Consider the following 16,059-nt stretch of genomic DNA (forward strand, 5'->3'; position numbering starts at 1 on the left):
AGCACAGGCAGTGCCCTCACCAACCAGGATGCAGTCCTGCTGTATCTGAGCAGGGTGGGCATAGCAGGGATGGGGGTAGCAGCAGGTCCTGTTAACAGCACAGATGAGATAAAGTAATCAAGTCCATCCAGCAAGACCAGACAGGAGCAGCAGGAGATGAAGCTGGAGGCAGCACTGGAGATAAATTGTGTATAGTGAAGGTCTGGGGTCCATCTGAGAGACAGCTGGAGATGGGACTGGATACAAGTACACCTATGATGCAACTCAAGCATGTACTTAAGACTCACAGAATAAAAATGGAACAGTCATTGGAAGCATGCATCTCACAATTTTTTTTATTTTGTGTATGTGAGGTATCTGGCTTTCAATAGCATATTTCAAAAAATACGGTTTGCGGGCCCATTCAGGCCATTTGTGAGAGCTGTGGCCTGGGTAGTTGTCTCCATTTGGGTGTATGTGTTCCTTGTATCAGTCACAAACTATTTCAGAAAAGGTAATAGGTTCTTGGAGAAGGTGAATAGTGCTTTGGGTGTGTGGCAGCTTTAAATCATTAAAACAGTCTAGTGCTGATCTAATGACTCTGTTTACTCTCTCCATTAAAAATAATAATTTAGAATGCCACTAGAGGAAGGGCAAGCGCTTTAACAGATCTTAGTGTGCTATACAAAAAAGGAAGGCCCTCTAGGTACAGCTAGCATTACTGTTTTGTGTATCTGTTAGTACAGAGGTATAATAATTGTCTTCATTGCTAACTCAAATGTAAATCCATTACTACTTGAACAAACTTGAGATGGTAGCATCAAAGGTGTTTTCTCAGGGAGGGAGGGGCTCTGCTGTAGGGCAAGCACTTGCTGTGCAGCATGTACTTTTGTGAGGTGTTCTTATTGTGTTTTTAGCACAGAAAGGAAATGTGTTTTAACTGCTAAGAAAGGAGGAACATTGTTTAAATAAATTAATGTAAAAGTATTTCTACGTATGCATCACTTAAAAGTGTCTTTCCTGTTGCTGCCCTTGTTTTGTCTTTTATGTGCCTGTTAAACTAATGTCTCAACAGGAAGGTTCAGCAAGAATAATACAAATGAGAGACATGGTGTCAGATGAAATTATTCTGAATTTCACCTGCTGTCTTATTACTAATTTAATACTGTCAGTATCCTCAGTATAATAAAGAGGATAAATGAAGCAAGTTTTTATAGCTCTTTGATAAAGAGTTACAGTTAATGAAGAGGTATGAAAGGCATGTGTGCTGTGTTACTTCATTGTTTACAGGTTTGTTTTGTTTTAGTACAAGAGCAGCATACTATAATATTTTTCCTTACTGCAGAGTCTAGACCAAAGCAGTTACTTGTGTATATTAATCCCTATGGAGGAAAACGACAAGGAAAGAGGATTTATGAGCAGAAAGTTGCTCCACTCTTCAGTCTGGCTTCTATCTCCACTGATGTTGTTAGTGAGTAATATTTTAATTTCTTAATAAATGCATTGTGAACTCATTAAAACATCTGAGTTGCTTAGGTTCTTTCTGTTACTTACATTTTTTTATTAAGGAAATTAATTTAAGTTGTAGAAGGAATGTTTTCTGATTAAAGCACATGTAGCCAGATAAATCATGACCTTATATCAGTTTTCTGCTTACTATACTAAGACTTCTGGTACTTCTGAGCTGTTTGAGCTCTTCATTCATAAGATACTGTATTTCATTCTTCTCTCAGTTTTGCTGTTAAAACCACTTTTTCATTTGTACAGTTCTTTAGTGTTTTTTTTTCCCATATATAATGCAGTGTGTGTCTTTTTCAGTTTATCCCTTGGCATAAAAACTTGTTATATGGGCAGGCTGTTCTATGGTTCACTGCTAATAGAATCATTATTAATTCATAATAACATATTTTTAATTGTATTTCATATACAATTTTGTAATAGTATTTTTATCATAGTAATTTTTAATGTGTTTATTTCTCTATAGTAACTGAACATGCTAACCATGCTAAGGACAATTTATTTGAAGTTAATATTAATAAATATGATGGGTAAGTAACTTCACTTGCTTTTTTTTTTTTCTTTTATAGCTGATAACACTATAATCTGTCTCTTATCTTTAATTTGAAATAGAAGACTTCAGTGCTGATACAAGAACTGCAACAGCTGAAAGTTTGGGGGCATATTCCTTTACACAAGAGATCCACATTTAGAACCATTTTTAGTAAAACTAAATTGTTTCAGTAAACCTGTTCAACACACAGTATATTCAAGTAGAGTTTAACAAGGTTTGTGTGAGATTAGTGTTCACAAGATGAATGTAATATTAATTTTGCCCATCCAAAGGCTGAGCATTCTGTGACAGCTTGAAAGCTGCCTTGGAATGTTTTGCCATGTAGGTGATCTCCACATATATGTGAGTGCAGAACACAGCATTGGTTCCCTTCAGCCTGTGTGTAAAAACCATGGACTGTTAAGAAATGTTTCAGGTACATGGGACTTTTCAAATAATGGCTACATTTGGTATTTGTTCTGTTGTGGAATTACTCTTTTAAAAGAAGGCCTAACAATGGTGAAATTGCATTCTATTATTCTGCTGTACGTGTAGAATATTTTAATAAATAAGCCAGTCATTCTGGTTTCCAGTTCATGATATGAAACAAGTTACAGGACTGCAAAATCATTAAAATGTTTGCAGAACCGATGCAGATAAACTCTCATAACTGCAGTATTTTAAAGCAGTGTCTTCTTGTGCTTGTTGATGGGTACATTTTAAATGGTAAGTGGCAAATATAAAATGGTTTCTATCTTTTCAGGTTACTTTTGCTAGGGGAGCAGGTCTATATGCATTGTATATATTGAGGCCGTGATGTTGACAAATTGTGGTAGTAAGAAACTACATTGACAGATTGAGTTCTTAGACTTCACCTGCTTTAAAATGAGTTGGCTTTAAATAAGCAGTTCTGACTAAACTGGCTTTTTTTTATTTCACAGAAGTGCAAGGGAAACTAGAATCCTAGGAAAACCTAGATAAAGATTTTTTCCGTTGACTAAACTGATTTGAAATAGATAATACTGAATGTTGATGAAAGTCCAATACAAAGCAGAAAAGGGAAGCAAATGAGCCTGTGTCCACTCCTAGCAAATTATTTTTTACAAGTGTCAGTGACCAATGGTAGTGGTATCTGAAGTGTTTTTGGTAGTTTCAAACAGTCTCTTATCATAGAAATACATATTTTTTAATATTTTTTTTTCTTTAGTGGAGTTTTTTTGTTTTCTCTCTAACATGACTGAGCTACACAGTTGGCCAGAGAACTGCATCTTCGTAGAATCCCATGGCTGTTTTTGCCCCAGACTGGGCCTTAATGGCAGTTACCATTGAGAACTGCAACATGTTTTTCCAAGCTCCATGTACAAGTTTGTTTCTGTGGTGAACAGTAATGCTAGGAAGGAGTTACTGTATTAACACTACTTTTTAAATAACAGATTACATGGTTACATGGAAGATTTTAAAAATGGTTGAGCTGCATAAATGTGTGCTTTTCTTCAAGTTTGATAGACTCTTCTCACATACATAGGAAAAGCTTATTTGGGTTTCTACATCTAATGGTTCACCTGTCCTCTTCAGTCAGTTCTCGAAAGTGGCTGTCCCTTCATTCAGTGATGAGATTCTTCATTTAATCTCCAGGTCCCCTACTTGGAAAAGTCATGCCTGTAAATTTAGATCTAGATACAGGATTCTTAATGATAACTGTTCCACTGCTTTACAAGTGTATTTACATGAGACAGTTTAAATAAACCTCTTGTTACCATTTGTTCTTCACATTTCCCCTTATAAGAATTTCTTATGGTGAGTGTTCTAATCTAGTAGTTCAGTGATAGAACAGCTTCTCTTTAAAGACAGTTACTGTATTCATTCAGTTACAGTGTGGCAGGTTTTTATACATCATTGTGCAGAACAACCAGAGCATGCTGTAAGATTGTTCAAGTAATTATCATGGTTAGTATAAATGTAACATATGAATCCCTCTTCTTCCTTATCCATACGCCTCTTGCACAACCTCTTATTAAACAATTTCACATTGTTTTATTCTCCTAGTTCTTGATTTAGTTCACAGAATGGTTGAGATTAGAAGGGTCTCTTGTCCTTTAGCAGGTGTAGTTTACTACTGTACTCCATCCAAAAAGTAAAATGCTATTTCATTAGAAAAATAAACCTGAAATGTAAGAAATGCCCTAAGATCTCTTACAGTAGTTCTTCATTCACTGAGGGCTTTACATGTGTGACTCACACATCTGACGTTTGCATTTAAGTGGATCTTGCTGATACTGTATGTGAAGTTCTTTATCTCTGTATTTGACCTTGATATGTATAGACCTTCATATCACTGTTACCTCTAAGCCCAGCTACAGTATTTTTATAAATAGAACACAACCCTGACAGCATTGACCTTGAGCCAATGTGGAAATTTTTGTCCACTTAATCTTTTTCTTAGAGTCTGCAGAGAAAGATGAGACAGGCTAAAATTGAGGAATAAAGTAGCTAACCTATGAAGAGATAAATATAAAAACTAAACATCCTTTTCTCCCTGCTCTCCCATTCTCTTCTGCCTTGACTTTGAGTGGGACGGTGTATATTTTTAAGGCTGTCCTCTATATTAATAAAAAAGTGACTGTTTTTTCAAGCTTTCCTTCTGCTGAAAATACATTAATAAGTAAATTTAAATAATCAATACTTAAAAATTAAATAAATTAACTTGGCCTATGAAATAAGTGCTCATTCTGCAGTATCTGTTGTGGACTATGTAGAAGAATAAGTATTAGTTTATGCATTGGAAATGATTGCTAGACATAGTAGTAAATATTCCTGAACAAGTATTAGATACATAACTTTGGATTTGTCATGTATTCCTTTAAAGTGTATTTGAATTAACTTTTCAGTTAAAAGATATTTATGCTTATAGAGTTCGGGGTGTGCGTTTGATTAACGTGCATTAAATGTATACTACTATAAAATAGTTTTTTACTTCCTAGTATTTGCTTGGCTGTGGATTCTCTGCTGAGCTTTAACATATTGAGGATCTGTGTAGCTGCTGTACCAGCTCTGACCTAAATTAAGTTTGCAAAACAAAGTTTTGCATCTGGTAACATTTAGAGCTCTGTTTCATTATGAATGGTTATGTAGCTATACATGACTTCTGTCTTTGGCCTCTCTGCATGTTCAAATAGAGCATGCAAGCATGTACTTTTCTATTGAATTAATAGTGTAAGATATACTTCTGCCTGAAGCCACGAATATAAACTAACTTCTCCCATTTTAGTAAAGGTACCTTATTTTCATTTTGTTGACTTAGAAAGCTGTATGTACGGTCCTGTTCGGTGTTTTCCTTGTGTAGTGAAGTTCCACTAATACTTGTCTGTCTGCACGTAGCAACAGAGGATACACTTTTTTCCTAGGTTAAATTGCAACGTTTTTTTCTAACATTAAACATGTCTAGATGCATTTGCAGTTGTGTAGCTTTTATTTTTTTCTGCTTTTGCTTTTTTTCTGCCAAGTTGACCATGGGCTACAATATTCTGTAAAAAGGAGAGGAGAATAGAACAACTATTTTTGATGTGCCCAGTGCATGCCCTAAGTAAAACACTTGCTGTGTTGTTTATTGACTGTTAGTGTGCATTCTAATTTGTGTTTCCTGGCAGTGTTGTTTGTGTTGGTGGGGACGGCATGTTCAGTGAAGTGATGCATGGTCTCATTGGAAGAATGCAGAAGGACTCTGGCGTAGACCAAAATAATCCCAAAGCACCGTTAGTCCAGTGCAATATAAGGATTCGCATAAGTCCTGCTGGTAAGAAAGGGTTAACTTTTGGTTTACTTTATTCATTTAGTCTTAACATTTTTTCTTTAAAATCTTCTTAAAAACTTCTTGAATTTAGGCCTAAGTGTAAGAAGACATGAACAATGATATTCCATAAAGACACCTAGGTAAAGCTGTTTCTATCCTGGTATAATTATTGATCTTGCTATTTATTTGGAAAGGGTTATTTTGTAAAGGAAATCAAATCTTAATGTGCAACCTTGGAATTTAATTACTACTTCTATGCCTGTGTCTGGTTCCTTTTCTCTTAATCCAAGATAAAATGTTGACAGTTACAACTTTATCCATCTGAACACATTAATGAGTGAAATTTACTGAGCTTTATCTCATAAATATCTTTCCAGTTTCAGGAGTGCCACGAATTTAGAAAACCTCCCACTGGTCTGGCAAAGTCCAAACAAATGCTAGAACTTCAACTCGTTGTCATCACTGAAAGTGTAAGGCAACTGTATCTGAGGAGCAGTCCTCAGGTTCCAGATGAAGTTGCAGTTTCTGACCATTTTTGTAGGTGCTATACCTTCACAGTTCTCAATGCTGCCTGCTTTTTCAGGCAATCCTGACTGCTGTCGCTGAAAGGCATTTGAAATACCTCTTTCTTGGAATTAGGTCTTCAGTGATAAACTTACTATTTTATTGACCATAGGCGCTCTTTGGATCAATTCCGCTGTTAAATCTTGTGTTCTAGATGTTACATCACCCTGTGCAGTTGGTGCTTGAGTTTCCTTAAAAAGTGAACTTACTCTCTTCTCCAGGTCTAGATTCAGTGTTACAACTCTTTAATATCGTCTGCAGTTTTGGGGACTCTGTGGGAAGATGAATGTTCAGTGTCTTTTCTATGCTGTTCTCTTTTTTCTTGTCATAGAATCATAGAATCGTTTTGGTTGGAAAAGACCTTTTAAGATCAAGTGCAACTTTTAACGTAACACTGCCAAGTTCCCCACTAAACCATGTCCCTGAGCACTCCACCTACATGTCTTTTGAATACCTCCAGTATTGTTAGATGCTTGAGATATGAATTGAAGAACTGGGATGAAATAAACATTGAGCTTCTGACTAGAACTAAAACACGGACTTTATGAGAAAACTTAGCAAAGGTTATAAAAATACAGCAAGGGAAATAGTGTATATGTACCTTCATGTTTTAGGTGACTAATTTTATGTTTGTTATATCTTTGAAGAATGTGTCCAAACGCAAATGGTCTCAGTTTTTGCTTGGAAGAAGCTTAACCCTTTCTGCTTGCAGTACGATTAAGTGTTAAATATCTAAAAGTTGTAAAGCAAATATCCCCTTACGGTTTTTAATTTTTCTTGTTAGCTAGCACATTAAGGGTTCTGTATAACAGAATTAATAAAGAAAGTCAGAATATACTTAAAAGTATTAAAGCTTTGTATTAAAATCAGTTTGTATAATAAATTCAGGAACAGAATTGAGGTGCTCTACCCTTCATTTCATTTATTTGGGCAAATTTCTTAGAGGTAAGGTTTTTGCCTTCTTTCAGAAGATTTTTCCTACTGGTAATATAGTGACCAGAAGAAGATAAAATTTAAAAAGCAGAACCTCAATATTAAGAGCAATTTCCATGTCCTTAGGAAATTAACTTATAAGCACGTTAAAATTGAAAGAATAATCTTATCTGTTTCCACAAGTTCTTAATGTGTTTTTCCAATTGCAACCGAAAAGTATCATCTTCACTGATATTTTAATATCGCTAACCCGTATCAAGTCACTTTTTTAGCTTTAAAAGTGCTTTGTTTGTTGTGTCTTGTCCATTGTAGCTGTTTGCTATTTGAATGTATATTGCATGCTGTATTCCTTGAACTAACAAGAAGCACAGCCTTGTAATCAGTTCTATGATTAAAGTATTTTCTCCAATATTTCAGGTCCTTCCAAATTTTTTTAGAATTAAGTATAAGGAAACTGGCTTTGAAGTTCTGTTCAGTTTTTGGAAGGACAGAGGATAATACAGATCTATTTCTGTTTGTATGCTGCACAATATTTTAAATTAGTCATGACTTCAAATATGTAGAAGTGTGTTTTACTGAAGAGGAAGTCAAATCATTGAACAAATCTTAACTCTTTCTTAACATATGTAACCATCATAGGGACCTGAAATTTTGTATGCAATAGCATAACCAAACTCATGTATTGCGGGTTGGTCTGGAAGGCAGCAAGAGGGTTTGTTTGGTTTTTTCCAGCCCTTGGTGAAGCTGTTTCCAGCTCAGTTTTTCTTGATTTAGTGGAGTTCTGACCATGTACTGACCCCAACAGGACCCCTAGTTCCCGGACTAGTGCAAGAACTCTGTTCCAAAATAATTGAGACCCTTAAAAAGACACTTTTTTTTTTTTTTTTTTTTTAACTAAGCTGGCAGTCCTAAAATAAAGCAAGTCAAAAGAAGTAAAGAAATATTAAAAATAATGCATTTCAGAAGTCTTAATCCATCATGTTCTTTAGTTGTTTATAACCAACCTTTTTCTTAAAATCCTAAGAACTCATTAATAGATATTGAAGACAAACACTCATAATTTAAAGATTAAGTTCTAAAGCTCTGTGTCTTTTGATGCATGGAGACAGTCCTCAGGGAGGACAGGAGCCTGGGGTAAAGTGACACTGAATCAGTGGTCTTGCCTTTTTTATCATGGAATTTCTAATATCGGGCTGTGTTAACAGGAACATGACAGGTTGTGGTTTGTAGTTGAGATTAAAGTGTCTGTATTCAAGCAAACTCAATTCAGCAGACTTAATCTTTGCTCAGAAACTGTCAATTTCATTGTATAGAGTTCTGAAGCTAAAAAGGAAAAAGATTTAATGCTAAAACAGTCTGATCTATATGACTTGGTTTTTAGTTTAACAGGCAGAATCACATTGTGCAGTCTCTGTTTTTTAGTACTGGTTGCTACTTGTAAATCCTAATTCTACCTTTCTGAAGAAAGCCTCTGCTTGGTCCTTTCTGTTGAACAGATATGTTTGTTTCCAGACAGTTTCTTTTCTTAAAAGTGTCTTCTGGCTAAAAAAGGTAATACATTCTTACACTTTATGGTACAATTTTATGAACCGTTTTTATGAAGTAACATGTTTTTATTAAGATGAATATAGGCTTCTACTCATAGCTGTTTTAACTTTTGAATTTCTCTTATTCATTCTTCAAATCTGCTAGTGTAAACTGACTGATCTCTGCTTTGAACAGATCTGCTTTTGAGTACTTAAAGGTTTCAACAACCTGACGAAGTTTGGCACTGTGATGTGGTAAATACAAGTCAGTGCAACTACAAAAACTTCTATTAAGTTCTTCCTCCTAGTGCCACCTGAAAGGCACATTCAGCCATGGTTTCTCGCTGCGTTCAGAGTGATAGTATGTCTTTGTAGAACTTAAAAGAGAGAATTTCTCTTACGACATTTGACACTGAGGTTTCGTCCACATGTTGTAGTATTAAAATTATATTCTCAGGAGTAAAGCCAAAGTAATTAGGTCTTCTTACTAAACCCGGCTTAGAGCAGGTGGGCAAAGCTGCCAACTGCTGTCCAAGGACTCTTTAGTAAAAGAGAATGGATTAGATTAAGTACTCCTGTGATCTCAGCAGGTATACAAAGCAAATCCTACTTCACTCTGTGCTGTGGCATAATACTAATGCATTCATTATTCCAAAAACAAGTCTGCCAGTCCTTCCTTGGCGAAAATCTTCGAAGCACTTGGAAAGATTGAGTAAAGCATAGATACAAAGTGTTAATTGCAATAGTGATTTAGGCTTCTAGTGTATCCAGATCATCTCACTTCTGGTATGGTCAAGGTATGAACTCTAATATCTAGGACTGAAGTAGGCAGTACATTTATAATCAGCATCTTGATGTGTAGCTGTAGACTTCAGGAAGGCTAAAGACAGCACAGGCTTCTTATATGAAGGCAGCATCGAAAAATGGTGGATGTTTCATTCACAAACTTAAAAACCAGATGCAAGTAAAATAATGAAGCGTGAGTGGAATCTCATAGTACTGTCATATAGGCTGTAAAATTTATCTTTCAAAATGTGCTAAAGCGTAGCGTAAGAAGCTATCAAATTATTTTTTAAATTACTTGAGGTGATATTTCCACAGCCTTCTTGGTTAAGTTGTTTGTAATATTTAATGATCGTTGCAGTTTAGTTAGCATCTGATTTCAAGGTTCAGTATGTCCACTTTGAAATCTGAAGTGCAATGTTCTGTTTTCCTCCTTCAGCATTTTAAATCCATTATATTTCTGAAAATGAGAGTCTTAGAGCTAAATATACTGCATTTAATATGGTGGGGCTGCTATGAAAAACAGTTAAGATTGCTTTTCCCCATGATGTTAATGTCATCTCTTAAATTTGCCATTATTGTGTTAATCCATTTTTATTGTACTGTGATAGTACAATATTATACAATATATTCACACCAAAGTCCTTTTTAAGCCAGTCTGTCACTTTACAGACGTTAAACTTGATTTCTTGGTTTCTGGATGCAGAGATGAAGGTGTAAAAAACTTGGAGTAGAATATGACTATGTCCAGGACATTCATCTTGCCCTGGAAAAGTAGCTTTTCCCTTTACTTTTAGACATGTCAGGTCCTTGTCATTTGAAAACCATTTTGCAGAAGTCCTGATGTTAACGTGTACACATGTAGCTACTTCTAGGTGTCTTTAACCTGAAACATAATCATTCCCTTGCATGCCAGTTTTCTTCTCTTCTAGCACACCACTGCAAAAATCAGTTTCCACGTTGAAGATCTCTCTTTTTTAATGAATTAGGGCTCAGTTATGAGCAGTCCAACTATTTTATTCACATTTGCATGTAGCTCTATGCAACCCATAAAAACCTCTTTTATTTTCCTTCACTCAGGCTGTTGCCCCAGAAAATCTGTCAAGAGCATGTATGTCATTTTTCTCTTGGTTTAACCAGAACAAACAACATCTGTCACCTAACATAAGTCAAGAGCTATGACATCTTCTTGCCCAGGTTGGGTGCTCTGGCAGTTGGTAAATATTTGCTGTCTTCCCCAGCTTCTCATTTTAGAATTACAGTTGAATTCAAACTTCAGATCTAATTTTAGCCCTCCCTTGCTAGTTAACAAATAGAAATGAAAAGAAGTTCTTTAAAATTGTCCAACAGATAAATCAGCTTTTAACTGACTACAAAAGACTGGAGGGAGGTATGTGTCCAATGTTAAAATGTACTTTGTATGAATTCCCCTCTTCTCCTTCCACCTGGAGTGTAAGACAATTTGGAAGTTCTGTTTATATCAAGAGAAATGTGACTGGGGTAGTTCTAGCAGCAGAATGCAGCTAGATGAAATGTTAGACTTGTACATTCAGCAGTGAAAGTTCATATCAGATTTTTTAGTAGTTCTTCCTAGTGACTATTTGTTTGTCTTTCTTTTAAAGAGTAGTCAGAATTTTCTTTGCCTAACTCAAATTCATGAGTGTAGGAAGCAAAATTAAACTGAAAAAATTGTCAGTAATGTATAGTTTCAGTGTCTGAACTCTACCTAGTATTTTCTGCTATAAAATTCAAAATGTGGCATGATAACATCCGTGTATTTTGTCTGTTCCAATACTGAGAGAAATTGGGGTCCCATTTTGAGTGCAGCAGCACATGCTAGTTATGATATGCTTGCACCATCTTGAATCTCAACCTTGTAAGGAGAGATCTTACTAAAACTTTCTTTTGTTCTGTAGTCCTGTTATATTCTCTTTAGTATGCTACTGGAGCTGCTTCTTGTTTACTGTGCCAGGCATCTGCATGTCATTTACTTGATAGAAGCATCTCTTGTACCCTTCACTTGTAGGGGAAGTGGTGTCCATTTCCTGAGAAGAAAGTTGGAGCAGAAAGCTGTTTCTATGCTCCTATTCATAAGTGGACATGTTCTGACTGTTTTCAAAGTGAAAAAGAAACAAAAGTAGGTTTTAAATAGTGATAACTCACTTCTCCATTTTCAGTTTTTTATTTCAATTTGATTAGGCCTGAGAAATGCAATATTTATCTGAGCTGCTCTACATCTAGTGTATCAGTAACAAATCTGAGAACTTACATGTGGACAAAATAAGTTTTTATTTTCAGATATCCAGCCTTATTTCAATGGAATTCAATTTCAAGGAAGGGATGGGAGAAACTGCAAGATTACTTTGGAGTTAGATGCCGCAACAAAAATGCTTCAGTACATCTAGCCCTGACTTTTGAATCCCTACTGTAGAGTGGGATTTAGAACCCTACATCAGCTCTTGGATTGTTTTTTATAGAGACTGGGGAAAAGTGCCTGTTTCTAAACAGCACTAAAAATAATGAATGGACATAGCAAGGAGTGGCCTGAACGTAGGTAGTAATGGAGACAGAATATAGGTGAAGCCTAAAGCTTCTCACCTACTTATAAAGTAACTCCTGAAAGCAAGTATTCACTGATTTTCAAATAATAGAACTAAGCAGGAGTTTCTGGTTTAAGGTACAGCTGGAGATGGAGGGGATGTTGACAGTCTGGAGTTTATATCACTTCCTCAAAAAAACAGGAGATGGGCCACAGAATGCTCAGAGGACTGGAGGACCTGCCATATGAGGAGAGGCTGGGAAAACTGGATTTGTTCAGCCTTGAGAAAAGAAGGCTTTGGGGAGACCTTATTACCATGTTCCAGTACTTAAAGGGTGGCTACCAAGAAGATGGAGACTCCCTATTTACAAGGAGTCACATGGAAAAGACAAGGGGTAATGGACATGAGTTGCTCCTGGGGAGATTCCAGTTGGACACGAGGTAAATTTTTCACCATGAGGACAGTCAAACATTGGAATAGTCTCTCAAAGGAAGTGGTGGATTCCCTCACATTGGACAGTTTTAAGTCTCAGCTTGACAGGGTGCTGAGCCATCTCATGTAAACTATGGGATTACCTAGAGAGGTTGGACTAGATGATCCTTGAGGTCTCTTCCAACCTGGCATTCTGTGATGATGAATAAATTATTTTTATGAGATCTCAATGAGTAAGAAAAGCTGTAACGCGATCCTGAAATTTTTCATAGAATAGAGTGTATTGGGTTGGAAGGAACCTCTAAAGGTAATCTAGTCCATCCCCCTACAATAAGCAGGGACATCTCTAGCTAGAACAGATTGCTCAGAGCCCCATCAAGCCTGGCCTTAAATGTCTCCAGGGACAGGGCTTCCACCACCTCTCTAGGCAACCTGTTCCAGTGATCCACCACCCTCATATTAAAGAACTTTTTCCTAATGTCCAAACTAAATCTGCCCTTCTCTAGCTTGAAACCATTATCTCTTGTCCTGTTGTTACATGCCTTTGTGAACAGAGTGAAGTTTTGTGTGAATTAACTTATTTTCTTTCCACCAATAAACTTGGTATGGAGAGAAATTCTACTCATTATTGGGGGTTGAAAAGTTACAATTCAAATTTGTGTCCTTACATTTCCTTTGTTCCATGAAATAAAGGGGCAGGCCAAAGGAACAGAATGCTTTTCCTGGGAGGACCATGCCAATACTACTTGTATTTAAAAAAACGTAACAATTAACCTCTGTCTTTTTATTTTTCAGGATCAACAGATTGCGTATGCTATTCAACTGTTGGCATTTCTGACCCAGTAACATCAGCTCTTCATATTATTTTAGGTGAGCAGTCACAGTTCGGTGTTTTTATAATGAAAATAATTAAAATAGCCAAAAATAGTTACTGCATTTAGTTCTTTCTAGGTACATGTGAAATATAATTTGAACATAACTGAGTTGGAACATAAAAGTTTTGTCTGAGATTTAATTCTAATTTGAAACACAGCAAGTTAAAAAATAATTAATTTCTCTACTGTAATTAATTGTTTTCAAGGGATCATTACATTTTGAAGGTTCATATCTGGTTCTTAAGTTTTTATTCATTCTGCCATGTTTCTGGAAATAGTAAAATACAATAAGCAGTGTAACTTGTTGGACTATTTATTTCTCTTCCTCTTAGAAAAAGCTATGACAAGTGCATGTACACTTGGAATAATAGTATTTTGTACTGGATGTCCAGTTGTCCTGTGCAATGCTTCCATGCCAAGTCAGAAGTATGGCTTCCACTTGACTGGAATTACCTGATAGTTCCTCATTCTTACCATCTGTAAGTCATAGACTTGAGGAGGAACTAGTGAGAAAAACATCTGGTCTTGAGTAAATGCTTTTGATATGTTGTCATCAGTAGAGATGCTGACATAACCACTTCTCAAACTCCTTTAGTGTTGGAGTCCCTGAACTGCACTGGAGCTGAAGGACACAACGTGGCTTATTCAGTGCATTGTGATTTGTGATGCCCATCTGATCTTACACATACTGAAGGATCATAGTTTTTAATACTAAATTTGAAAAACTGTATAAGGTAGTCTTTAGGTATAAAAATGTTGTGTAAGCATAGAAGGCAGAGTTTCCAAGTGAGAATTATTTCATTATTATGTTTTTTTGCTAAACAGTTTCAGTTTTAGGAGCTGGTGTTGCGAAGGTTTTCACACGTGCTTCTCTGTTACCGGTCTGTGGTTAAATCTGGTCAGCAGATGTGGAGTTTAGGCCACTCGACTGGGATTACAGAGGGATGCGTGGATTTACTATATCATAGTATTTTAGATTAATTATTAAATGTGCATGTATACATACTGTGGGAAACTGTTCTACTGTTCTGCTTCTGAGGTAGCCCCTCAGTACCGGCTTGCAACACACATATTTAGATTTTTTAGATTGTTTCTCACACAAAGGGTTCTTCACAGTAGTCCATTATGGAAGGATGAGAGACAGTGGGTGTAATGTGAAAGAAAAGTAAAAAGCCCAAACCAAGCAAAAAAACCAAGGAAAGAAACAAAACAATCCCCCAAAACCCACCACCACTCCAAAGTTTACACTATGAGGACATCAGAAAGGTGGTGTAGTCTCTGTTCTTGGGGGATTTCAGAGCTTCACTGTCTGAGCCCTGAATAACCTGATCTGACCTCAAAACTGAACCTGCTTTGAGTGGGAGTTTTGATGGGAAACCTCCTAAGGCCCCTTCCAGCTAGAATGAACCTCAGGATGTATGGCATACAGGATTAAGTAGTACACAGTAAATGTACAGATACTGCATTGATCTCTTCTATAACATCCCCATCTACTGATATATAGCAAATGAGTGTAAATTCTCCATGATAGATTTTTAGCCTTCCAACCTTTCTTCCCACTTAGTGCATAATGCTTTTTAAATACTAAATTAAATTATTATTAAAAATTATTTTCCCCTTCCTGCATGTATAAGAAATATATATGGAGATAGGACATAACGTTATGACATAAATCCAGCATATTTGTTATTTTTAAAAAAATTGTAATGTTGAAGTTAATATTGTGTTTGCAAGTGGAGATAAAGTTTTAATAGAGCACTGCACTTCAAATTTTCATAGGTGACTGTCAGCCTCTGGATGTCTCTTCTGTACATCATAACAACACATTTTTGAAGTACTCTGTGTCATTGCTGGGTTATGGTTTTTATGGAGATATATTAAAAGATAGTGAAAAGAAGCGGTGGATGGGTCCAATGAGATATGACTACTCAGGTAACTTGTGTAATCATTATACCATTGTGTCAGTATGTAAACATAGCACTTGGTGTGCTCTCTCCACACCAGGTTTCTCTGAAGCTTTAAAACCTAAGAGGCAGCCTGAACCTGATTTTAAACTCCTTATGCTACCAGTTAGGTTGGATCATGTTATGTAACGCTCCGTAACTTGGAGGACAATAATAATGGAGTGCCTATTAAAATTGTGTTGAATTTGACTATATAGCACAGTTAATAAATTAATGGGTAGTTAATATTTTGAGTATTTTATGAGCTTTTTATAGAGAAGTAAAGTTTATGTTGAACTGTTACAATAACTGATTTTGGAATCAACCCTAATTAATTTATTTTAATAAGCTTTTATTTATTAATAAAGTTGCTAGTGCTGTTCTGTGTTGTTATTAGAAAAGGTTTGCTATATGTCATGTAGTGTTAGCTGCCTGAAAAAGTAATATTTTTCTGCACTAATAATTTTTACTTTTTCAATCAGTTAGAAAGAGAGGCACTTCTCTGTCTTGGACATTTGGCTGATGAAATTGTTAATTTGTTCTTCCAGCACTTATTACAGAGAGAGCTGTCTGTTCAAGCCTAGTTAGGTAATATATGGACAAATCCTATGCTGCTGGAAGGCATTTTTTGCGTTCTGTGATTT

At 36.0% G+C, this 16,059-nt stretch overlaps 1 protein-coding gene across 1 annotated transcript in view; it reads left to right on the forward strand.

The window, feature by feature from the left end:
• The window catches only part of CERK (ceramide kinase), a 33,826-nt gene that overhangs the window by 8,083 nt on the left and 9,684 nt on the right, over positions 1 to 16,059 (forward strand). Inside the window, exons 5-9 of the mRNA XM_009999459.1 lie at positions 1,325 to 1,450; positions 1,964 to 2,027; positions 5,677 to 5,822; positions 13,393 to 13,467; positions 15,252 to 15,404. Coding sequence (XP_009997761.1) covers positions 1,325 to 1,450; positions 1,964 to 2,027; positions 5,677 to 5,822; positions 13,393 to 13,467; positions 15,252 to 15,404 — 564 coding nt within the window. The remainder of the gene's footprint in view (positions 1 to 1,324; positions 1,451 to 1,963; positions 2,028 to 5,676; positions 5,823 to 13,392; positions 13,468 to 15,251; positions 15,405 to 16,059) is intronic.

Source organism: Chaetura pelagica, unplaced genomic scaffold, assembly GCF_000747805.2.
Source record: "Chaetura pelagica isolate M959 unplaced genomic scaffold, ChaPel_1.0 scaffold15, whole genome shotgun sequence".
Classification (NCBI taxonomy): domain Eukaryota; kingdom Metazoa; phylum Chordata; class Aves; order Apodiformes; family Apodidae; genus Chaetura; species Chaetura pelagica.